A 26,293-nucleotide genomic window follows, 5' to 3' on the forward strand; every position below is an offset into this window, starting at 1 on the left:
ATTCCTCCAAATCAGAAAAAAAACCAAAGTAATTAACAAATATGTCAATTATATATATTGATAAATATTATATATATATACAATTTTAAAAATCTCTTTCTGTAATTTAGGTTGCTTTTTTTTTTTTTTAAAGATTTTATCCATTTATTTGAGAGAGAGAGCACAAGTGGGTGGAGGGGCAGAGAGAGAGAGAGAGAAACAAACTTCCCACTGAGCAGGGAGCCTCATCTGGGGCCTGATCCCAGGACCCCGGGATCATGACCTGGGCTGAAGGCAGACCCTTAATCGACTGAGCCACCCAGGCACCCCTGTAATTTAATTTTTGATTTTGAACTTTTTAAAAAGATTTTATTTTTAAGTAATCTCCACACCCAACATGGGCTTGAACTCACCACCCTGAGATAAAGAGTCACACACCTTGCTGACTGAGTCAGTCAGGTGCCCCTTTAATTGTGAACTTTTAAGTGATGGAAGGAGTGAAGGATTTAATGCTGGAGTATAATTTGTTGGGGATTTTCAGTATATTTTGGTGGGGATTTTTAAAGTTTCTTGCAAATATAAATCAAGCTTGCTCCAATTCCACAAGAACACCACCACAGTCTTTAGGATGGAGAAAAATCACTGGCTTTCCATGTGCTCCTATTTTGGCCTCTTCACTTAGACTACGAATCTTCTTCTCTTTCAAATCCATCACAGCTGCATTTATATCATCCACCTGGAGAAAAGGAAATAAATAAAAACAGGTTTAAGATCACAAAAATAACGAATTACAGGATCTTAAAACTTAGAAGAAACTTGGTAAGCTCATGAGGTCTATCTCCTCTGCCTTCAGGCAGAATCATTCTTAAACCATCTAAAAATAAGTTTACTGCTTCCAGAGAGGGAAAAGAAGTCGGCAAATTCTCATCGGTGAGCAATCACAGTGCTTAAGAATTTTCACCATTAGTAAACATTACTCCTTATAACCTAAAAAATGTATGTCACACTTGATATTTTCTCTTAGTGGTACTATCGGTGATACTGCACATACTCTTTTTTCTTAAGAGCTCTGAGTTCCTAATTTATAATTTATTATAGAGAGATGAGGCCTATATAAATGGGCAAGAGATTAAAATGAGAAACCAGATAAGAAGATCTTAGCAGGAGGTGCTTGGGTGTCTCAGTGGGTTAAGCCTCTGCCTTCCGCTCAGGTCATGATTTCAGGGTGTTGGGATCAAGCCCTGCAACCGGCTCTCTGCTCAGCAGGGAGCCTGTTCCACAACACCACCCCCCCCCCATCGCCTGCCTCTCTGCCCACTTGTGATCTCTGTCAAATAAATAAATAAAATCTTTAAAAAGAAAAAAAAAAAGATCTTAGCAGTGTATGACTCAGGTTATAGTACATACTCAAAAGACAGGAGTGTTCCTCTGGATCCCCAAACCTCCCACCTGCCAAACCACCTCTGAGATTAAAACTTCATATCTCCATGTAAATTACTAAGAAATTGCCACCAAAATGTTTTTTTTTCCGATTCTGAAAAATCTAAACATTTATAATTTTATAACTCTCCTAAATCATTTCTATTTTCTTCATATTATTGGCAGTCTTGAAAAGAAGCAAATGTGTTTCTATATATTTGATGAAAGAGTGATGCTCCTCTATCTTGGGAAGTCATCCTTCTTAGACTGAGAACCCAATAAATGGATGGGAAGGTATACAAAATCCTCTATTCCTAGGTAGTCATAAATCATTCTGGAGTTTAATAGCCTAATGGCATTCTAAAAATTAAAAAAGCAGAGAATATAACACCCATGTACCCAACATGTAGATTTAACAAATGTTCATATTTATAGAATCTGATTTTCAGTGAGTCAAGGATTATATAATAAATTCTAAAACTTGACAAATAACTGACAAGGAGGATACTAGATTACTATAAGTAAATGATTTCTTCAAATAGTATACATTCTCTTATTTGTATATTCCTGACAATGTTTCATTTTAAACTTGATAGCTATATCAAAGTCAGGCCCAGACCATAACCATGGTTACTTCATGTATCTTGAAATAATTGGTCTACTCTCATCTTTTTCAGAACAGTGGAATTCCTCCTGATGGCTTATCTTTTCATATCTGGATATAATGAATTTCATTTAATTGAATGTAACTTCTCTTTCCGTTTTCCCAAAGTTAGTCTGAGTTAGTCTTTTCATTTTAAAGTAATTAAACTAGCACCACTCTCACTTTTCTCCACAGTGAACTATTCTCCTCAGTTCGGCACATGTTCCTCCAAATCCTGAAATAAACCTATAAAATTTACGTATATGTGTACTAGTAAAGAATTTGGCTTTGTCTTAAGAGAGGTCTTGCTTCAATGTCTGGGAGATAACCCATGTCACCTGAGAGGAGTGTCTTTGTTTAGGGTAGAGGATGACCAGATAGATTCCTAACATAGACCTGGCCATACCCAAGTCTTAGGGCAGGGGCTGGCCAGGACAGAAACCATGCAATTTAAGGTAGGAGCTATGGGTCATGTATCAGCAAACTTGGAGATAGTTTAACCATGTGTTCAAAATTTAAAGTGAAATATGCCGAATAAATAAGAACAGATACAACCTAAAAATAAAATGAACAATCCACCAAGATGACAAAACAATCTTGACTCTGCAAGTACCTAACAGAAAACTAAAAAGCAAACCAAACATGCATAGCTCTCAGTATCTCATACATCAAGCAGACAGAAGATTAAGGATAAAAACAAACTGTAACAGTTCTTAGACCACTCTGGATTTAAGTGCCTTATCAGATATGTGATTTGCAAATATTCTCCCCTATTCTGTGTGTCTTTATGCAAAGCCTTTTAATTTTGATGAAGCCCAGTGTTATTACATGTGCTTTTGGTGTTAAGTCTAAGAAAACATTGACCAATTCAAGGTCATGAAAACTTATGCCTGTTTTTTCCCCAAGAGTTTTATAGTTTTAGCTCTTACATTTAGGTCTTTGACCCATTCTAATTTTTATATTTGGTGTAATACAACTTTGGGGGTTTTGTGAAATGCTGTCTTGACCCAGTTCTGAGGCCCTGGCTAAAGGCTAGTCAGTTCTTCTCCAGCAACTAATAAAGTCCACATCTCAACCATTTCCCTTATCAGTCTCACATTCTGGAGCCATTATGTGCCCAATCTAATTTCCCCAGAGATAGATACCAGACAACTAGGTACAGTAGATCTGTTCCAGAGCCCACAGAATTATTCAGATTAGCCAATCTAAAGGGAGCCTATGAAAACTAACTAACCCCACCCCATTTGCCCCACTAAGCTGCCCCCTACAGCTCCAGTTTGCTGTTACTTTGTCTCCAGGTGTGATCTCATGTGGCCTACACAGCAACTTTCTCTCATTTGGAGTTCTAAGGAACAAAGACTTTTGCTTTTCATCTATCTACATGTCACTGTATTGTGTCCCACAGTTAAAAGAATCTTTAAATCTTATAAAACCTATGGTGTGAGGCAAGTGTCCCAATACATTCTTTTTTTTTTTTTTTTAAAGATTTTATTTATTTATTTATTTGACAGAGAGAGACTTACCCACTTACTGAAGGATCAGAGCAGACTTTAGTCTAGGACTGATTTTCTTCATGGGTAAGGCAAAGTCCTTTTCAATATTCTACCCTATGTCCCATAAATCACAAGGATTTCCACTATGGTGGGTAAGAACACAAACTACTCCAGCTGCTGTACGGATTGTCACCTCTAATACTTCCAGAGTTCTATTCCCAACCTCAGGTAGCTTCCTCATGTGGATGCACAACTTAATATTCAGATGAAGACCTGAGAGGTACTGTAGATCTCTGGAAAAATCTCTTTCCCATACTTTATACTGCAAACTCAATCACCCTGGCTTCCCCAGACTCCTGGAAACTTTCTCCAGCCAGTAAGCTGGGAAATTGCTCATTTTGTTTCCCTTCTTTCAGGAATGTGTCGTGCTGTCTGATGTTCAATGCCAGAAAATCGTTTCATATATTTTGTTTAGATTTTTCGTTTGTTTTAGGCAAGAGGATAAATCTGGCCTCTCTTCTCTCAGCTAACTTACAATTCTACATTGGCAGTGTTTTTTGTCAGTATCTTAAAAAAATGTCATTACGTATTATTTCACAATTTCTGTTGTCTTTTTTTTTTTTATTGCTTTTAAGATTTTCTCTTTATCTTTGGTTTTCAGCGGGGCAGTGGTGTGCTCAGGTACGGTTTTACTTGAATTTGCCCTACATGGGATTGCTGAGCCTCCCGAATCTGCAGGTGGATGTCTTATCTCAAATTGGTAATGGCCTGAGATGATTTTTTCAAGTATTGCTTCTGCTCTATTTTCTCTCTTCTCTTTTTCTGGGATTCCACATATATGGATAAAACCTTTGACCGGGTTCTACATCTCTCTTATGGTCTATTCTGGTTTCCCATTCCTGCCCCTCCCCCCCATATTTCTTTCTCTTGATTTTGGACTCTGGGCCCTAGAACTATAACAAGATAAATTTCTGCTGTTTTAAGCTACCAGGTTTGTGGTAATTTATTATGGCATCCCTAGGAAACGAATACAACCACTATATATCCATACTGAAATTGCACAATTAAATAAACAGATGGCAGATAGTGGGAGTCAAGTTTCTCAGTTGGAATGGGCAGTTATGAATAAGTAAAGAAGGATCCAGTGGTTCCCATGGTAATGGGTTACAGTTAGAGACACCAGTATGAACCTGTGAGTTCATGAATATGATATATATATATTGTAAAAGTTCTATCTGGCTATCTAAAGAAATCTCTATCCATTTATACATCCATCCATCCAGTATACACACATATATGTCCTTGCTCTGTTAGCTCAAAAGGCCAAGAAACAGTAACATTCCAGTAGCAACAACAGAGCCCAGATCTTGGTTTCTAATACTCTTCTCTAGTAAAATGAACCAGTGCTCCTTGGAGAAATGTCTGGTTTTAGGCTAGGGCAGGGGATATAAATGGTAAATCTGGAGCATCTTGCAGTGCCAGAAACTAAGGAAATGTGGGAGGAAAACAAACAAAAAGAGGAGGTATATCAGAGAAATAGGAGTCAACCCAAAGTGCCCTTTTGACAAAACTGGAACAATCTGAGCAACAAAATATAGTGATATTGGATTATAGACCTAAGTATAAATACTTGGAAATCCTCACTGACATAAATAAATGTCCTAATAAATAAGCAAATTATCAAATAATGAATAATTAAATAAATAAATGGGGAAGAATGGAACAATCTTCGACTCAGGAAAATTCCAAATAATTAATGGAATTATAAAAGAGATGGAGCATAACTCTCCATCCCTTCAGCATTGGCCTCACACAGTGACTTCCTTCCCAAGATTATATTATGGAGAAAGGGGAAAAGAGTGTAACTTTACAGTGGAGAAACATGATGACATTCTCTCAGGTATGGAATAAAGGTCAATATCAATAGTAATAAGTCATGTTGATGACATCCTTGATGTGATGTGTACCTCTGTGGTCTTCCTCCCTCAAATCAATAACCCTAGTCTATCTAATCATGAGAAAAATCTCAGTTGAGGGACTTTCTACAAAATAACTAACTGACCGGTAATCCTCAAAAATAGCAAGGTCATCAGAAACAAGGAAACTCTGAGAAAGTGTCACAGGCAAGAAGAGCTTAAGGAGACGTAACTAAATGTAATGTGGTTTGTCTAGATGGGATCCTAGAACAGAAAAAGGACACTGGGTAAAAACTAAGAAAATCTAAATACAGATTTTAGGTAATAATAATGTATCAATTTGGTTCATTAATCTTGACAAATGTACTATACTAGTAAGAGGTTAATAATTTTTTTTAAAGGGCCTAAAGAGATTAACAACTATTTGTAATAAGTGGACCTTGTCTGAGTCCTGATTAGAACAAGTCTATCTAGAGACATCTATGAATCAATCTAACCTATCTGCCTCATGGCAGATACAAACTACATAAAGGTAAAATTACATGTTGTGAATGATTTTTAAATAGTTTAAGAAAAAAAAAAAAAGCAAATGTGCCAAGATGTTGAAAATTGTTGAATCTGCCTGATGGGAATATGGGAGTTCATTACATTTTTATACTTCTTCTTCTACATTAATTTTTTTTCTACTTTCATTACATTTGAAAAAATTCATAACAGAATCATGACTTTTTTTCCAAGTGTCCTTTTGGTAACTTCTACACTAAATATGATCATGGATATTCTCATTATAGAACATTCTACCCAAGTATAAATATCTACAAATACGATGTTGCATCTCCATTTTTAGTACACTGCTTCTTCAATATCCCTTAATTCAAGAAATACTTCTGAGATTTAATAAACAAGATTTAAATTTTGAAAAAATGCCTACACTAATAGAGACACTTACCAGGGCACTTTGGGTTGACTCCTGTGTCTCCGATGCCTACATTAACATTGCACAAGCATCTATTTCTATTACTGATTTTGATTTTAAAGATCTTGTGCCATATTCATCCTTCTGTTAGAGTGTTGCTATAAAATCTACAATTCTTCAGGAGTACTCCTAATATTTTGCTTGGGAGTAATAAAAATAATGAAATAAAACTGTCTTAATTTTCTGAAGTGAAAGTAGGTGCATTATGTACTTTAAGGTTATGAGAAATGCAAAGCAATCTGACTTGGGAAATTAAGTCTTTCCCCCTAAGGATAAAAAATAACACAGTTAATGATAACCCATCTATGAATTTTTGCTTTTCCAGTCCTTTGTACAATTACAGTTATGCATCTTAGAGCTCTATATGACTTTGAATGCCATTAAGTGAAAACCTGGGCTATTTATCTCTTCTTCTTATCAGCTTTTTTTTTGGGGGGGTAGTAGTGGTTGTGGGGTTGTACCTTGTGGCTAAAAATTTATTTTGATTTCTCCTGTCATTTTTAAATTAAGAGTGCCAGTACTCCAAATAAAAGATGTTTGGACTGTCACAAACAGACTTCAGAATCTTCATCTTGTGCTCTCTTTGATCCTGAACTGCCTCATCTGAAAAAATGTCAATACTTGTTTGAAGACAAGGAGTTGGACTAAGTAACATTTTTAAAAGTACATAATTCTCCGTGACCAAATTTTATGAAGTAGCACAATTTTTTATTGTGCTATAATTAACATATAACATATTAATTTCAGGTATAAAACTACATTGATTCAATAATTCTACACTGAGTAATTTACAGAATAATGCACTTTCAATGGTGCATATTTTGACTACTTCCAAAAATAAAGGCTTTTTATTTTATATAAAATTACAATGATCCTAAATGATATCAATAATGAATGAAATTTAATTTCCAAATTAGCATAAATCCATGAAATGGATCCATCATCCACGTTAAAATGAAAAGTCTGGATGAAATATTTGTTTCATTGTCTCCCCACGCCAAACTAAAAACAGTAAATTATGCAAACCTAACAATGTTACTTTGCATGGGGCTCAAAGGGTTCCTGTGTATTCTTCAGAATTGTCAGAAGGGCATAGTTCACCTCAACTTCCACATTTGTTTAATTGACAGGATTTTTTTATTCTAAGAGGATCTCTTCTTTTCTTTCTTTCTTTTCCTTGGTAGTAAATTTGCACTTTCTCTTACAAAATGAAGTTAGCAGTAGTTGGAAGTTTAGATTTGTTTCCCTTAATAACACAGAAAGTTTAAAACCTCATTAAACTGTCCACTTTTTTTGTTTTGTTCTGTTTTCTGAAAATGTTATAGTTCTATGAAACTCTCACATCTGGGAACTAGTGACAGAGATCACTCACGGAGCTTAACTATCCCCTAGGGTTTATTATAAAGCCAAAAAGAGAATGGAACTTTTCAAAAAGCAGATTTTTCTGCCTTTTTGGTTAAAGAATAGACATTCCCCAGTATGCAAAAAGTAAGTTGTCTCACTAGCCTTAGAGTTTTCCTTTCATAAGGAATATTTGCTCAATGGAAACAGATCTATAAAAGATATAAAACCATAAACAAACAAAAAAAAGTCCTCTAGTATGGGACTACTCAGAAAATAAAACTGCTGCATCTCTTTACACTTTTTAAAATCTTATTTCTAATTTTATTTTTTTAGAAGATCTTATTTATTTGTTTGAGAGAGACAGAGAGCACAAACAGGAGTGGGGCTGAGGGAGAGCGACAGACTCCCTATGGAGCATGGAGCTGGACACAGGGCTTGATCCCAGGATCCTGGAATCATGACCTGAGCCGAAGGCAGACACTTAACCAACTGAGCTTGCCCAGAAACCCCAATCCTATTTTTTAAATAACAAATTTATCATGTGCTTTCCCCCATCAGCCTGGTGCAAGCAGGATTACCTCTAGATGAAATCTACTATCCTTTCTGTACTTGTCATACCATTTCTCAGACTGGCAAACCTGACTCTCATTATCTTCACTATACTTATTTTATTAAACCCTCTAAGAAATCAGCCCTTATCCCTGCAGCTGTCCTTCCCTCAGCAATGTACTCTTCACCACGTGTATGTCCCCTCCCTCTCCTCTGGCTGCCCCGCCCCCCCGCCCCCAGCCATCTGCGCTCCCGATCACTACCCCACATCACCAGGCCCTCTGTGTGGAGGTCTAACCCACTTGGGTTTGGGCACTCCCTCCAGGACAGTCCTCCTCACCGTGCTTGGGTCCCAATCTCATGCACAGAACTGCGCCAAGGTGTACACTGGTGTTTGGACTCTGATTCCCTATACCTGCTTCCAGAGTATGTGGATGTCTGCCTTAGCCTGCTCAGGCCCTGGCTCCCCACATCAGGCTGCCTCACGTGAGAACATTCACCAGCCCACCTGGCTTCAACTCCCCACACTGTGTCACCATCTCCCTCTGCACTGACACACTCCTCACAGTCCTCAGGCCCTGACTCTCCATGCAAGGTCCCCTCCCCCACTCCACCCCCCCAACACCTGGTGCTAATACCTCCCTCACACTATTTAGGCTCTAACATTCCATGCTGCCCCCCTCCCACCCATACGGATGCCACCCTCAACAGGCCTGCACTGCGCTAGCCTTCCATGCTGATGCCCTTCCTATGCAGCCATGTGAAGCTGGGCTGTCTCCCTGCAGGTAACACCTCTCTGCCCCTATCCTGCTCAGATACTGACACCCTGAGCTGGACCTCCTCATGCCTGGGCATCTTACTCAGTCCTTGGCTTTCTCATGGCAGCCAGCGCCCACTTGCTGATGCTCTTCTTACCCCACTCTGGCCCCAACACCCTGCTCTGAGCTACTCCAGCCCTCCCCACAAACACTGACAACCATTTCGCTGTGCCCTACCCAAAGTCTTCAACACTGACTGGTTCAGGAAGGGAAGGGAAAGAAGGCGGAAGGAGCCGTAATTATTTTGACTATTCTTTATTTTCCCTCGTTTTGGAAACCATGGAGCAATGCTGGGTAAAACAAATATACTAATCTTACCTTTAGTTTTGCCTCACACTTCTTTTTTAACTTGCACTATTAATTATGTTCATTATTTTATATCTTCCAAACTGCATTTTGGTCAGTTGCCACCAGCCCTCTGTGGAAAATGCAGGGCATGCGTGAATAAATGAGGCAAGCCCAACTCCAGGAAGTGAGGGACTCTGTGTTCTGCTCAGCTACATATCCCCAGGACTGAAGGCAGTGAGGATCAGAGTGAAACTGAAAATACTTATCAGCGATATAATGCAGACAAAGATACCAGTCAAATAAAAGAGAGGGGAACTTGTTAGGGATCAGAGTTCTGGAAGACCCCTGCAGAAAGTGCTAACCCTTTAGTTGATGAAGTGTGTGTATGTGCATGTGTACATGCGTGAGGAGTGCAGAGGTTCCAGGGAAGGGTCCCTCTGGAAGGGGGACGTTACTTGGGGTCTTTACTAGCCAGCATGGGAGCATTAAACATTTTATACAACCTCAATACAAATTTGTTGAATAAGAAAGGTTTTCACTGTGACGTACCTTACTCTCTGAGCAAGTTACTCAGGGAAAGTACAGCTAGTTCTATCCGTATCAGGACCATCTCCTCAGGGAGAGGCCTGGAGAAGGCACCAAGCGCACACCACCAGCATCAGTAAAAGCTGTGCGAGACAACAGCAGGCTACTTGGTCCATACGCAAGCGAGGGAAGGTGACTCTTAAACTTTCTCTAGTCTAGTAAAAGGCAAACCACCCAAGTATAAGAGATTGGGAAAGAAAAAATGAAACCAAAAGCCAACTTTGACAGAAAACTGTTGATAAGTGGGTGGGAAACTAATTCACATATAAGAAAAAAGTTCATTTTGTCTAAAATCTCTCTTAAGCCAACTGAAACTTTTTTCTTATACGATAATTCACTTTCTCTGTCTGACTTACTCACTTAGCATAATCTCCTCCAGTCCCATCCATGTGGATGCAAAAGACGGGTATTAAGGAGGGCACGGACTGCATGGAGTACTGGGTGTTATATGCAAACAATGAATCATGGAACACTACATCAAAAACTAATGATGTACTGTATGGTGACTAACACAATTTAAAAAATAATTAATTTTTAAAAAGACACATTTCTGAACATTGCCTATCCTCCAAACAGGAAAAGCCAAAGTCACTGGTTTTTACATATCACTGTGTATGTAATATGTATCATTTTCTACCTTATAAAGCATGGATCTTGAATTTCCTTATTTATACAAAAGCTAGATAGGTTACTTCCTCATGCATATGAGAATGCTGCTGGTTCCCACTTCTGGCTCTTTGGAAATAAAATCATTCTATAGCATTTGAAAGTTTCCCACATTTTCCTATTGCTTAGAACACATTAGCACATTGATGGCTATACACTTACAAAACTTGTCCATGGATTCTTTGCTGCTCATCCCATTAAGAGGCAGGGTCGATGTCCTCTTGCCTTGCAGCTGGTCGGCCTGAAAAGCTTGTGTATGACAAAGAGACTGCAGTGGGACTTCAGAGGCTAGGACAAAAACGGCCATGTGGTCCTGCCTGGCTCTCTTGGGACACTCTGGGGGAAGCCAGCTGACCACTAAGAAGTCCAACTATCCTTAGAACTACCATCAGCAACTGAAGCTGAACAGGTTACATACAGGGGCTCCTACTGGAAGGCCTGCCCAAGTACCCAGCTGCTAACTGGAAATCAGCTGCCACCTCAGGTGAGGCCTGTGGGATGCCCAGCCCAACAGAGCCTTCCCATGACTGTATCCCCAGCCAGCATTTGACCATATGCACATGAGGGATCGCAAGTTAGAACTGGCTGGCAGAGCCCTCCCCCAAACTCCCAGTCCACAAAATCCTAAGCAAAATCAAATAGTTATCTCCTCTCTGCTCTATGAAAATTATTACTTATGCCCATTGAAGTCTTGACCCAAGTAAAAAAAAAAAATCAAATAGCTGTTGTTTGCCACAACAACAACGTGTAGGATAATGCATATTGATGGTAACAGTAACTGTAATGACCAAGGAAGTATTTTCTGACCAATTCTATCATATTTTGTACCTTTAGTAAAGGCAATTTCAGACCCAAGTTATATTAGCCAGAATAGGCCAAGTTCTACTGTGCTCTAATAATTTAGCCTGAAGAGTCAACAGGAAGGAAAGTATGCCAGATATCTTCCATTCCCTCTCTGGTTTCCCTCTTCATTGTGTTCCCCTCTGCTTCATTGTGCTCTGTTGTCAGGAAGTTTGCCTGCATTCATAAACTTGCTTTTCCTCTGGGTTCCAACTGGGTTCAGCTAACACAAAGACAGGAGGTGAGGGACAAGTGAAGTAGGGATATTTATTCCCCCACCCCACGCTGCCCAGTTTCCCAGGCCTGCTCCCTCTGAGGTAGGCCATCACTCTTGTTTAGAGACCTGCTCAAGACGCTTCCCTTGTAGGTCTTGGTAATGGTCTTTCACTTGCCCCTTCAGATTTAGAGGTTCTAACAGTCCCCATCCCACCCCAGAGCTAGCCTTAGGGATACTGTGCCATGTACTGTTGACTACCTAAACTTGGCCCACATCTTGTAAGTAATTCCCTTTCTAAGCTCTCCTCAAATCACCCAGTTTAATATGCCGTCCACTTCTTGGTGTTTGCCTAATCCTGTGTCTGTGATTGAAAGAATCATTAAATATATCTTTACATTAAAAAAGAAAAATTACCCTGAAATCTCAGTGGTTTCGTTCAACAGAAATGTGTCCTGTTCAAGGATAGGTGAGGAATTCTGTTCTTTCTGGTGAGTCAGGGAATCGAACCCCTGCATGGGATGACGACTTCATTTCACAGACTGCAGCAGCAGCGACCCTAACTCGCCCGTGTTTCTATCCTACAGCATATCTTCATTCAGAAAAAGTGTTATGCTATTCTGGCAATACCACTTTTTAAAAGTTACCAAGCGTAGCATAGATTGGTGGTCTCCAGTATGGTTTCCCCTTTTCTTCCTTTTAATTATAGCAACAGCGTAAACGTTAGCAGGGTACCTAACCACCTGCCTACAGATGCATCTGCAGCCAAGAGTACCATGTAACTAAGCTCAGGCTGATGGGACATGAGCAGAGTGAAATGTGTAATTTCTAGATCCTCTTACATGCATTTGCCCTGTATTTTCTCTCTGCCTTTCCTCCCCTCTGGAACACCTCACTTTTAGACTGAGAAGAGAAAAATAAAATCCATCTATCCACGTATCTAGTTAAGTCACTTAATTCTTTTTTACCAAGAACAGAGAATGATGACAGAAGGTGTCATACTAACTTAGAAACTAACTTTTCACACCTTTTCCTATTGTACACCTTTATTTTATACTGACATTACATTTTCATTTTCCCCTTTTAATCTGTACTTTTGAATACACTGTTACATTACTGAACTTCCACTGTTCTTTACTTAACTGAACTCTAACTCACATGGCAGCTTCCTTTGAAGGCATGGACTCTCTGATGTAGAACACAGACACTGCAGTGTGGGACAGGGAAGAGTCCGTTCAAAGGTTGATGATCCTGCTTCTCATCCTGGGGGGGTATCTCAGACAAACCCTAAAGTCCACTGAAATAAAGACTTGCAGCCAAAATTAACCTCTCCAAAAAGGTGTAAAGGTTAAATAGTAGATATGTTTAGCTCCTAACATGTTATGGCTCCCCCGCCTCAAATTTTAAAATTACCCAATATAATGAAGGCAATTTGGTACCATGGCTCACAGTGCTGATCCTGGAATCAGAACAAATCTGGGTTTGACCCTCAGCCTTCCCACTTACTACTAATTTGACTAGAGGCAAGTTAACTGTCAAAGGTGAGTAGAATGATTCATAGAGTAGCTGTGAAAATGAAAGAAAATAGTACACACTGAGTCCTTCATATACTGCCAAAGGATTCAATGTGAGTGGTTAGTATAACTATCCCTTTGCATATGCTGTTCCCTCTGCCTGGAATACCTCTCTCCTCTTGTTGATCTGGGGAATTCCTTCACCTTCATTACAACTCATGCCCTGTAATGCCTTCTCACCTCCTCCGCCGGCCAGGAACAATCTTTCCCTTATTGATGTTACTGAGAAGACGTGTATTAATCTTGCTTTATCGTAGGATACTCTAATTCCCTTTTTAAATAGTTGTCCCTCCTCACTGTGTGCATGGTCTGTTTCTTCTTCACTGCTGAATCGCATTACTCAGTGGAGTACACTCTGTAGGTTCTTAAATATGTTTGCAAAATGAACTGAATAAATCCTTGAATTCTCTCTAGAATCAACCCCCTTCTATTCTAGATTAGGAACAAGGCCTACAAATTAATTATGCCTTTCTTTCTATGAAAAGAATTGTCCTATCAAAATAATTTAAATGAAGCGTAATTAGTATCGCTGGTCTTACAAAAGGCAGTTATCTGAACATGAATATCTACAGATAGAGGCTCTCTAATGAGAATGTTCTTGTCTAACATTTCAAGTTTTTCTTGGGAATTGTAAGATGCAATTGAAAGGTCTTAAAAATCATGGTCAGTAATTGAAAATGTATCGCTTTTATAATAAGGAACAAGTTATCATTAGAATTTTAAGGATAGAAAATAATCATAAGAATAGTTAGCATGTACATGGAAATTCTTACTCTATGAAGTCTTTTCACCTTCTTCTAACTGCCTTGTGATAGTGAAAGCAGCTCTATTCCTATTACATGGAAGGTTGTTATGATCAATAAATACTATAGCAAAGATACAAATCTGCTTTGGCCAGCTTTGGTGGCCTTTGTTGTGGCTGTTAAATCCAGACTTCGATAAAATATATTATTATTATTATTATTACTCAGTCTTCTAGAGGGAAAGAGAATATACCCACGGATCCATCTTTGAGTAAGACCACTATTACCATTCCCTTTAAAGAACTTAATACCAGTTTTGATGACAGTGACAATACATAGTCTTAAAGAGTAAGAGACATTTTGTAAAAGAGAAATTTGAAACACCAAACATTGAAATAAAATACCTCAATGCAGATATGATGCATTCCTCCAGCCTTGTTTCTCTGCAGAAAACCTGCAATTGGACTGTCATTTCCCAACGGATGAAGCAGCTCCATCTTGGTGTTTCCCAGGTTGACAAAAACAACAGACACTCCATGCTCAGGAACAGGGACCGCCTCACTTACCCGGGCCCCCAGAACATTCTTATAAAATGCTGTGGCTTTTTCCAAGTCTGGCACTGCAATTGCTACATGATTGAGTCGACCTAGGTTCCACACAGGACTTGCCGCTTGAAGAGAGAACTGTGATGTGGAGAAAGTTCTTAATTTCGGAGCTGAAGTCTGAAGTCTGGAAAAAAACCCTGAAAAAGCGAATAGCCATTGATATCCTCCTTTTGAGAATTAATGGATTTGTAAAATTAATTTTTTAAAAAACTAAATGCATTCCCACGAACTGTTGTATGAGGGCTCCCCCTTTCTCCACACCCTCTCCAACACATGTTGTTTCCTGTCTTGTTAATTTTGGCCATTCTAACTGGTATAAGGTGGTATCTCAATGTGGTTTTGATTTGAATCTCCCTGATGGCTAATGATGAACATTTTTTCATGTGGTGTTAGCTGTTTATATGTCTTCATTGGAGAAGTGTCTGTTCATGTCTACAATGGACTATTACGCAGCCATCAGAAAGGATGAATACCCAACGTTTGCATCAACATGGACGGGACTGGAGGAGATTATGTTGAGTGAAATAAGTCAAGCAGATAAATTCAATTATCATATGGTTTCACTTACTTGTGGAACATAAGGAACAGCATGGAGAACATTTGGAGAAGGAAGGGGAAAATAAAGGGGGGGGAACTGGAAGGGAGATGAACCATGAGAGACTGTGGACTATAAGAAACAAAGTGAGGGTTTTAGATGGGGGTGGGTTGGCCCTGTGGTGGGTATTAAGGAGGGTACGTATTGCACGGAGCATTGGGTGTTATACGTAAACAATAAATCATGGAACACTACATCAAAAACTAATGATGTGCACCCAAAACCATAAGATACCTAGGAATAAACCTAACCAAAGAGGCACAGAATCTATACTCAGAAAACTATAAAGTACTCATGAAAGAAACTGAGGAAGACACAAAGAAATGGAAAAACGTTCCATGCTCCTGGATTGGAAGAATAAATATTGTGAAAATGTCTATGCTACCTAAAGCAATCTACACATTTAATGCAATTCCTATCAAAGTACCATCCATCTTTTTCAAAGAAATGGAACAAATAATCCTAAAATTTATATGGAACCAGAAAGACCTCGAATAGCCAAAGGAATATTGAAAAAGAAAGCCAAAGTTGGTGGCATCACAATTCCGGACTTCAAGCTCTATTACAAAGCTGTCATCATCAAGACAGCATGGTACTGGCACAAAAACAGACACATAGATCAATGGAACAGAATAGAGAGCCCAGAAATAGACCCTCAACTCTATGGTCAACTAATCTTCGACAAAGCAGGAAAGAATGTCCAATGGAAAAAAGACAGCCTCTTCAATAAATGGTGTTGGGAAAATTGGACAGCCACATGCAGTAAAATGAAATTGGACCATTTCCTTACACCACACACAAAAATAGACTCAAAATGGATGAAGGACCTCAATGTGCAAAAGGAATCCATCAAAATCCTTGAGGAGAACACAGGCAGCAACCTCTTCAACCTCAGCCGCAGCAACATCTTCCTAGGAACATCGCCAAAGGCAAGGGAAGCAAGGGCAAAAATGAACTATTGGGATTTTATCAAGATCAAAAGCTTTTGCACAGCAAAGGAAGCAGTTAACAAAACCAAAAGACAACTGACAGAATGGGAGAAGATATTTGCAAACGACATATCAGATAAAGGGCTAGTGTCCAAAATCTATAAAGAACTTAGCAAACTCAACACCCAAAGAACAAATAATCCAATCAAGAAATGGGCAGAGGACATGAACAGACATTTCTGCAAAGAAGACATCCAGATGGCCAACAGACACATGAAAAAGTGCTCCATATCACTAGGCATCAGGGAAATACAAATCAAAACCACAATGAGATATCACCTCACACCAGTCAGAATGGCTAAAATCAACAAGTCAGGAAATGACAGATGCTGGAGAGGATGCGGAGAAAGGGGAACCCTCCTACACTGTTGGTGGGAATGCAAGCTGGTGCAACCACTCTGGAAAACAGCATGGAGGTTCCTCAAAATGTTGAAAATAGAACCACCCTATGACCCAGCAATTGCACTACTGGGTATTTACCCTAAAGATACAAACGTAGTGATCTGAAGGGGCATGTGCACCCAAATGTTTATAGCAGCAATGTGTACAATAGCCAAACTATGGAAAGAACCTAGATGTCCATCAACAGATGAATGGATAAAGAAGATGTGGTATATATACACAATGGAATACTATGCAGCCATCAAAAGAAATGAAATCTTGCCATTTGCGACGACGTAGATAGAACTAGAGGGTATCATGCTTAGCGAAATAATTCAATCGGAGAAAGACAACTATCATATGATCTCCCTGATATGAGAAAGTGGAGATGCAACATGGGGGGTCAAGGGGGTAGGAGAAGAATAAATGAAACAAGATGGGATTGGGAGGGAGACAAACCATCAGAGACTCTTAATCTCACAAAACAAACTGAGGGTTGCTGGGGAGAGGGGGGTTGGGTGAAGGGGGTGGGGTTATGGACATTGGGGAGGGCATGTGCTATGGTGAGTGCTGTGAAGTGTATAAACCTGGCGATTCACAGACCTGTACCCCGGGGGATAAAAATATATTATATGTTTATAAAAAATTAAAAAATTAAAATAAAAAAAATCACCAATTAAAAAAAACTAATGATGTACTGTATGGTGACTAACATAACATAATAAAAAATTAAAAAAAAAAGAAATGCATAATACATGTAAAAATCATTTATATACCTATTCTGGTTTTAATTACTGAAGTTAAATCAGGCAGATAAATGGAAAAACTATGTCAAAATTACTCTGCTCTGAAACAACTGTCTGGAATCAAAAAATTAATTCTGAGCTTTTTAGATTTAAAACAAAGATGGTATTTTTCATAATTTATTTATTGATCACACTTAAAGGACAACTACACATCATTAATGATTACTTACTATTCTCTGCATTTCACAAGAGGTAAGTTTGAATGTGACAGTGAAACAACACACATTCAATGATGAGAACAAGCAATTTTATTTCTACTTATAACTCATTTTTTGTCTTACAGTAATATGTATCAAAAGTCACAACCACTACAGTGCTTTTCAATGTCATTTAAAAAAAATAATTACTAAGGAAAATATCTCACTGTTGCAAGAAAAACAAGCAAAGATTAAGAGGGTCCTTAAACTTCTGAGAATTCCCTCTGAGACCAGATTTTTTAAAACTGTTCCTTTTTATAATTTTGAAGAATTAGAAGCAGAACTGCTTCTGAATGTGAAGAAATCTCTTTCATTTAGAAATGGAAGACTTGTAATGTGTTCTCTCTGTGGATTACTGTTTCCCTGGTCCCCAATACACTGGATTTTAAGAGCCAGATTCTCCCCAGAATGAAAGCTATATACATATACGAGGTCTAAAAATAATCTTGTAAAACTACATCAGCTAATAAAAAAAAGTACAAAATGGCAAATTGAAGAGCACATATTCTAAACAATTAGATTTAGCTCTTAATGGAAAATACATTAAACAGTACTTAGTATCACAGAGCTCCAGCTAACAAATAATTAATTCCCCTTTACGGAAATTACTGATAATAAGGAAATTAAAATGACACTATTTAAGACCACAAACCTTGTGGGGAAAAGAAGTCTCATGTGTGTAGTCTTTCAACCCCCCACTCAGTCAGATAAAGATGAAAACCTCCTTACCAAGAGAGAAGAGCCCACAGGGCCTGCACAGGGCATATAACCTTATCCCGAGAGTAGCTTTCCCTCTGTCCGGCTCAATGAATGCCCTTTTGTCTCAGCTTAAAGTGTGTGTGTCATATGTTACATGAGTCCTCATTGTTTTATCAGTCCTCTGTGGAGAGGGGACAGCACAAGAGAAGAGTGCATATGTAAACTGTCCTGCACTGGCCACTGGGAGAGACTCATTGGCAATGGTGGACCAACACCCACTATTAAAGGTAATCTTGCTCTGTCTCCTTTCTATGAAAGTAAAGCACTGTGCCATCTACTGCTTGTGTTTCCTTTGAAGACTCTGACACCAAGACACAACGGGGAGAAGTATTTAGAGTCTTCCCCTGGGATTGGTAACCAGTACTGCTTGACAAACGTGATGTATCATAGGTCAGTAGAAGGCAAAATTCAGCCTCAGATAGTCTTCTGCTGTGCTCAAGCCTGTATTACTGATAGCGGAAATAACCAAAGGTTGTCATTATCAACAGGATGACCTAGCTCAGTTCTATGGACGACCTGCATTTTGAAATTCGCGTGTATTCCAAACTAGTACACATGTACATAAATGTACCATTGAAAGTAAACTTCATGAAAAGCATACCTACTCAATAGATGTGATGTGCTCTGACAGTTTCTACTCTGTTGCATTTTATTTCAGTTTTTAAAAAAATTCTGTCACTACCCACTAAATATCTATCTTGCTAAGTTTGCTGTAAAGATTAGATATTTGGTATAAAAAATATAATACAGTGCCAGACATACATAATAGGTGCACAATAAATTCAGCCATTCTCATTGTTATTGATATACAATGATCATTTGCTAACTGAGTGGTATGCAGGGTAATCTGTGGAGAGCAAGAAACCATCTCAAGAGCATGGTGGTAGTGAATTTTTAAAATGCTAACAACCGGGGCACCTGGGTTAGAGCCTCTGCCTTCAGCTCAGGTCATGATCCCAGGTCCTGGGATCGAGCCCCACATTAGGCTCTCTGCTCAGTAGGGAGCCTGCTTCCCTTCCCCTCTCTGTCTGCCTCTCTGCCTACTTGTGATCTCTGTCAAATAAATAAATAAAATCTTAAAAAAAAAAAAAAAAAGAGGGGCAACTGGCTAGCTCATTGGTAGAGCCTGAGGCTCTTGATCTCGGGGTCATGAGGTCGAGCCCTACATTGCATGTAGAGATTAAATGAATAAATACACTTTAAAAAATGAAGGGTTAAGAACATAAAAATAAGCAAGAACCATGTAAGATACTCAATATCATTAGCCATTAGGGAAAGGCAAATCAAAAACACAACAGGATACCACTTCATATCCACAACTGAAAGTGTTGATACGGAAGTGGAAAACTGGAATCCTTGTACATTGCCGGTAAGAATGTAAAATGACAGAGCTGCCATGAAACAGTTTGGAAAACTCAGAAAGTTAAAAACACAATTAGCATGTCACTCAGAAATTTCACTCCTAGGTACCTAAAATAATTGAAAACATGTACTCAAACAAAAACTCGTGCACAAATTTTCATGACAGCACTATTCCCAACAGCCATGGAAAATGATTCATATTCGTACAGTGGAATATAATCCATGTAGTGGATATGAAGCAATGATATAACATGGATGAACCCTGAAAACACTATACTAAGTGACAACATTATGCTAAGTGACAGCTGCCAGACATAAAAGGTCATATGTTTATAGGAAATAGCCAGAATGGGTAAGTCCATAGAGACAAGAAGCAGAATAGTGGTTGCCAAGGGCTGGACAGAGGTGGGAATGGGGATTGATTGCTTAACTGGCACAAGATTTCCCTTTGGGATGATGAAAATGTCTTGGAATTAAATAAGATTATGGTTACACAACATGGTAAATATAATGTTGATAGCTTGTATATTTTAAAATGTTACATTATGTGAATTACCTTAAAACAACAACAATGGGATTACTTTAGCTAAAAGTCTAAAGCGCAATCCTATAGACTAAGCAAACTGGGGCAGAAAACATGGAATAAAGGGGTCCTTTTCTCCCTCCCTCTCCCTTTGTTCCTCCCTTCTGCTTATATGTGCTCTCTCCCTCTCTCAAATAAATAAATCTTTTTTTTTTTTTAAAGATTTTTTATTTATTTATTTATTTGTCAGAGAGAGAGAGAGTGAGAGCGAGCACAGGCAGACAGAGTGGAAGGCAGAGGCAGAGGGAGAAGCAGGCTCTCTGCGGAGCAAGGAGCCCGATGTGGGACTCGATCCCAGGACGCTGGGATCATGACCTGAGCCGAAGGCAGCTGCTTAACCAACTGAGCCACCCAGGTGTCCCTCAAATAAATAAATCTTAAAAAAAAAAAAATAAAAACAGGAGTGTTAAAACCCAACAGGATTGCAAAGATGAGTATCTACAGATTTAAGAAACAAGAATCTCACATATAAGAAATAGATATGTCACCAAATCTGGTCTGTATGTTAACTTTGGTTCATATCTTTCTTTCAATATTGGCTCTTACCAAATACTTTCAGTGTCTTGACTTAAAAGTAACATTGCATTTCCTTCCATCCAGATTGCATTTATCTCAGACTAGTCTTTCCAAACAGGGCTCCAAACAAGGCTTCAGCTGCAAGGGTCTGTACTCAGATGCATTAAGGGCACTTACTGTTTAAAAGAAATTATGTTGAGTTTGTACATAAAGTGCCAAAAAACTGTGAATAATCACTTGTAATAAGGTCTTCCTAACAGGTCTGAAAGTCACATGTAATATGGTCTTCCTATAATTTACACACGACAAGGTTCCCTCATTTGAAGTGTACAGTTCACTGTTTTCTTATGTATTTGCAAAGTTGTGCAAATTTTACATTATCTAATTTTAGAACATGTAGTAAGTTCTCAAGTCTGAACTTTTGTGTATCTTATTTGCGGAGACATAACATACTTAGAAAGACATTCTAATGAATATCTAATGAAGTTGTTTGGTAAGAAGTCCATATATTTTCAGCATTCAACCAGTGGATTCCCCACAGCACCATATCCATATTTACAACCTGTTTAAAATGCCGGTAGGAATAACTTTTTACTTACCTCAGTCAGTAAACACACCATGCTTTTGTTACCCCACTTACATATGACTCCATAATAAAAGTAAATCTCTCCTCACAGTCCTATAACTTGGCCACAGTTGTCTCCTATCAGGATCATCTTCTATTTTCTTTCTTTTTTTTTAAGATTTTATTTATTTATTTATTTGACAGAGAGAGAGATCACAAGTAGACAGAGAGGCAGGGAGAGGGAGAAGGAGAAGCAGGCTCCCCGCTGAGCAGAGAGCCTGATGCGGGGCTCGATCCCAGGACCCTGAGATCATGACCTGAGCTGAAGGCAGAGGCTTAACCCACTGAGCCACCCAGGTGTCCCAGATCATCTTCTATTTTCAAAACTACCTTTTTTCATGAAGTCAATCCTTTGCAAGCCAAATGGGAATTTATTGTGTGTGCTTAATAGGATTCATTTTTCTGAGCTTCTCCTGTTTTTCTGTGAAGTATTATGTTCCTTAAAGGTGGGGTCCTAACATAAGATTACCACACTGTCCAGTGATCCCACTTCTGGTATATACCCAAAAGAACTGAAAATAGGGCTTCAAGGAGATATTTACATATTCATGTTCGTAGATGTATTATTCACAATAGCCAAATCTGGAAATAACCTAAGTGTCCATTGACAGATGAAAAAATAAAACGTGGTGTACACATACAATTGACTACTATTCAACCTTAAAAAGGAATGAAGTTCTGACACCTTAGGTAAACATGGACAAACTTTAAAAACATGCCAAGAGAAACAGCCACTCACAAAAGGACAAATATTATATAATTCCACATACATACAGCACCTGGAGTAGTCAAATTCATAAAAAGTAGAATAATGGCTACCATGGCTTGGGTGTGGAGGATAACGGGGGTTACTGTTAAATGGGTATAGAGGTTCAGGGTGGGATGGTGAAAGTTCTGGAGATGGATGGTGGTGACGGATTCGCAATACAAATATACAATGGACTCTTGAACAAACTGGGGGTATTAAGAGTGCCAACCCCCAACACAGTCAAAAATCCACATATAACTACCCAAAACCAGAAGCCTTGACCAGAAGTCTTACTGATAACAAAGAGAGTCAATTAACACATATTTTTCATGTTGTATGTGATATATATGCTCTATTCTTACAACAAAGAAAGCTAGAGTAAAGAAAATATTATTAAGAAAATCGTAAAAGAAATTTATCTACAGTACTTTACTGGGGAATAGTGAGTATAACCGGACCCATGCAGTTCAAACTTATATTGTTCAAGGGTCAACTTATTTAATGCCCTTGAATTGTACACCTAAATATGGTTAAAATGGCAAATTTTATGTTCTGTATATTTAACCACAATAAAAGACAAAGTGGGGTTATTTAAGGTTCAAGCATCTGAAATAGGAGGATAAATCAGAGCTGGCCTTTAGAATACACTATTTTCATTTTACTTTTCCCTTGTGACAGATGTCTATATAGTTTACCAAAAAAATGTATCTTTATTAACATTCAGTTCTTGCAATGAAGGTATGACTTTCTGGAAGTTATATTCCCTTCCTCGTAGTTTCCCCCCATCAACTACTGAATAAAAATATTTCTAAAAATACACATATAAAAATGTCTCTTCTTTAATATTCATATTATTATTTATACATTCACTTTCAGGTTTTGTGTGTAAGTATCATATGAGAAGCAGCATGTCTTATGGTTAAGAATGTGGGCTCCAGTGTTAAACTGTCCTGGTTCAAATCTTGACGCTACCATTAGTTCTGTAACTTGGCATTAGTACCCTAGTTACGTACCCTCTCCATGTTTCTCTTTTCTCATATAGGAATATAATACCTACCTCATAGAGTAGTCATGAGACTAAAATGAATAATATAAAGGGTTTAGAAAAGTACTTGGCACAAAGTACATAGCAAATTCCAAGAATGATCATTATTAGCACTTACAGAAAGGTTACATCAATAACTTGCTTATAAACATAAACATCTCTAACATATTTTAACATTCTAACATATTTTGCACTATTAAAGGAAAAAACTGACTGTGCACCTACCCTATATGTGATACTAGACTAGACTCAAACACTAAAGATTACTTGTATTACTCATATTAATGTTTTGGCACACATAGTATTTCTGTATTCCCTGCATCATTCCGTCAATCCACAACTCACTACTTTTTATCACAAGGAAACCACTCTCCTTTTACTATAGGAAACTTATGGTGTGGGCTGGGATTTTAGATCTTTGGTTGTATTTCAGTGTTTAGTGACTACTGACACTCCGGTGGAAAAATGCTGCTAGAAGGTATTATAGGCATGGTCCTCTTTTTGCTTTTTGATACATGAATAGTGATTTACAATTTTTTCAAGTTAAAATTAGTTTAGAGTAACCCCCTAACTCTCCCACACTGCTCACCACTATTACTTTAACTTGAGAAATCCTTTTAACATCATGTAGAAGTGGAAACTATGTAACAATTCTGCCTTTCAAGAACTGTATGAACTGGTTATTATCCCCAGTGCAGATATGCCCTAGTCTCTAGACATTCTCCATACTGCTGGGATTTACTAACAGTAGAGAATTGAATCCATGATGTACCATCTTGTTGATCTGACCTAACTACCAATAGACACCCATGACTTTATTTCATTGTGAGAGTTATGCAACAATATTACCCTATAAACTTGCCTAAGTCTGTAATCTTGCCTAACCAAACTGCGAAATCGTGAATTCTGAAGTAGAAGTACATCATGTGCTAGCCTAGCTCTATTAGTTCTCACAGCCATAAAATAGACCTAACACTAATTGTTCAGTGAGCACTTCAATCTTTACCATAATTCCATGCATCGAAAAATATTATTTTTCCCATTTGCAGACAAGGAAATTAGGCCTGATTAATTTCTTCAAGGTCACACTAAGCTGGGCCTAAAGCCCATGTCTGTCTGACATCAAAGTTGGTGTTATTAAACCATAATGTTGAATTTTCTCTTTCCTCTGAAATTTTTACCATTCTTTTGATCCTCAACTTTTAATATCTTTAGTGTATATTTTATGCACAATATCTACATTCTAACAGAGGGTTTTCTAAGAGATAATAAGAGATGACTTTTTGTCTTCATTTTCTTAGCTTTGTTTTTTTGCAAAGGGTTGCTTGCAATTGTGCATGAGCTAAGATGCTGCTTGTATCTTACCAAGGAGAGGAAGGAGGGACCAGGAGGTGTGTTATTATAAAAGCTTTAGACTCACCTATTAATTAGATTCATTTCAACAAGTTGTGCTCAGCCTCTTATAGTATTTTCTCATATATACATACCACCTCTTCAAACTGATAAAGTACTGAGACAACTAAAACTATTATGGCGTACTTCTTTGTATGTGGCTCTAACTTAGCCCTGGTGACTTGCAATGATAAATGTTTAAGAAATGCTGTGACGGGTCGGGAAGACGATAGTGGTCAATAAAGAACTGGTTAGTTTAAGATGGGACTTCAACGCCCGGCTAGAACTGTACATTTGAATAGGCGGAATAGAGCAAGCACTACGTAGCAAAGGGATCTAACATTACTAAAGGTTCATCCCTGAACTGAAGGCTTTATGGCCAATGCTCAGGAGTAACTCTTGAGACATTACCACTTGGCACTCTCCCTAACAGGGAATTTCATTAATTGAAATAGTGATGAAGAAGAAAGAGCAAAAAGAAAGAGGGGTGCTAGGGTGGCTCAGTGGGTTGGAGCCTCTGCCTTCAGCTCAGGTTATGGTCTCCAGGTCCTGGGATGGAGCCCCACATCGGGCTCTCTGCTCAGCAGGGAGCCCGCTTCCCCCTCTCTCTCTGTCTGCCTCTGCCTACTTGTGATCTCTCTCTGTCAAATAAATAGATAAAATCTTTATAAGAAAAAAAGAAAAGAAAAAGAAAGAGGAGAAAGTGAGTGGCTTGAGAGTCAGAAAACTTGAGTTTCTGTCATTTACTGTGTCGATCCAGCTTTTTTTTTTTTTTTTTTTTTGATGGAGGTGTACCAGACTCAAGGAACCTCCCAAATCCGTCTGTCTTTCCTGTTTACATACGTAATAATAAACATACTAGGGCAGGAGGGAAAAAACCACTCCCTTGGTATTCTTCACACAACTGACCTCCAAGGGTTTCCAGCGGGATACTGGAAGGACTTGGGAGTTCACCTTGTTTTTTAAAGGACTTGCCCTTCTTTCTGGTTTCTCCCGTCTCCTACGGTGCACTGGAAATTAACATTCACGGTCCCTCTGCCACTGACTTCATCTACTCCTGCCTGCAGGTGCTGACCGGGGGACAGAACGCAGTGGACTTAGGTGCTCTGGCCACCCGCCGCCTGTCCCAGCCCCCGGCCTCGCGTCCCGCGCGCCCCGCTCCCCGGAGATCCCCGACCGCGCTGGGTATTCACCTACTGCACTCTCGGCCGCTGCCGCCCCCGCCGCCGCCGCCGCCACCGCCACGGTCGCCACCGCCGCCTTCAACACGCGCGCCATTTTGGAAAGTGACCCACTGAACCCGCGGGTGCTTCACGCGGGGAAAGGAGCTCGGTCGAGGGGCGGGTCCACGCGGCTGGGGGCGGGGCCTACGAGGCTAGGAGGCGTGGCGAGCGTTGCTGCGCGCCCGTGGTGTGGCGGGTGGGCTTGTTCTTATTTTACGTATTGAAGCCACCCAGTGCGTCTAAAGCAGAAACTTAAAAACGAAGGACACGTCACTCCTTTGGGCTCCTCAGGGATACAAAACAGAAAGTTTAGAGAAAGTTCAAAGGCGCTAGAACTGACCAATGGCCCAGTGAAAGTTCTTGCGCTGCCATTGGCTCTGGAGTGGGGTGGGTCCGGAACCTGTACGCCGCGGAACCTTC

The 26,293-nt window shown here is 39.1% G+C and overlaps 1 protein-coding gene across 1 annotated transcript; it reads right to left on the minus strand.

The window, feature by feature from the left end:
* Window positions 1-369: 369 nt before the first annotated feature.
* On the minus strand, window positions 370-26,104 carry MCEE (methylmalonyl-CoA epimerase). The gene is made up of 3 exons (XM_032342247.1): window positions 25,844-26,104; window positions 14,452-14,789; window positions 370-715 (listed from the first exon to the last, which is right to left on the minus strand). The coding sequence occupies exons 1-3, from the start codon at window positions 25,926-25,928 to the stop codon at window positions 563-565; spliced, it is 576 nt and encodes a 191-aa protein (XP_032198138.1). The 5' UTR covers window positions 25,929-26,104; the 3' UTR covers window positions 370-562.
* Window positions 26,105-26,293: the final 189 nt, after the last annotated feature.

The sequence above is a fragment of the Mustela erminea genome, chromosome 5 (genome assembly GCF_009829155.1).
Source record: "Mustela erminea isolate mMusErm1 chromosome 5, mMusErm1.Pri, whole genome shotgun sequence".
Lineage (NCBI taxonomy): Eukaryota > Metazoa > Chordata > Mammalia > Carnivora > Mustelidae > Mustela > Mustela erminea.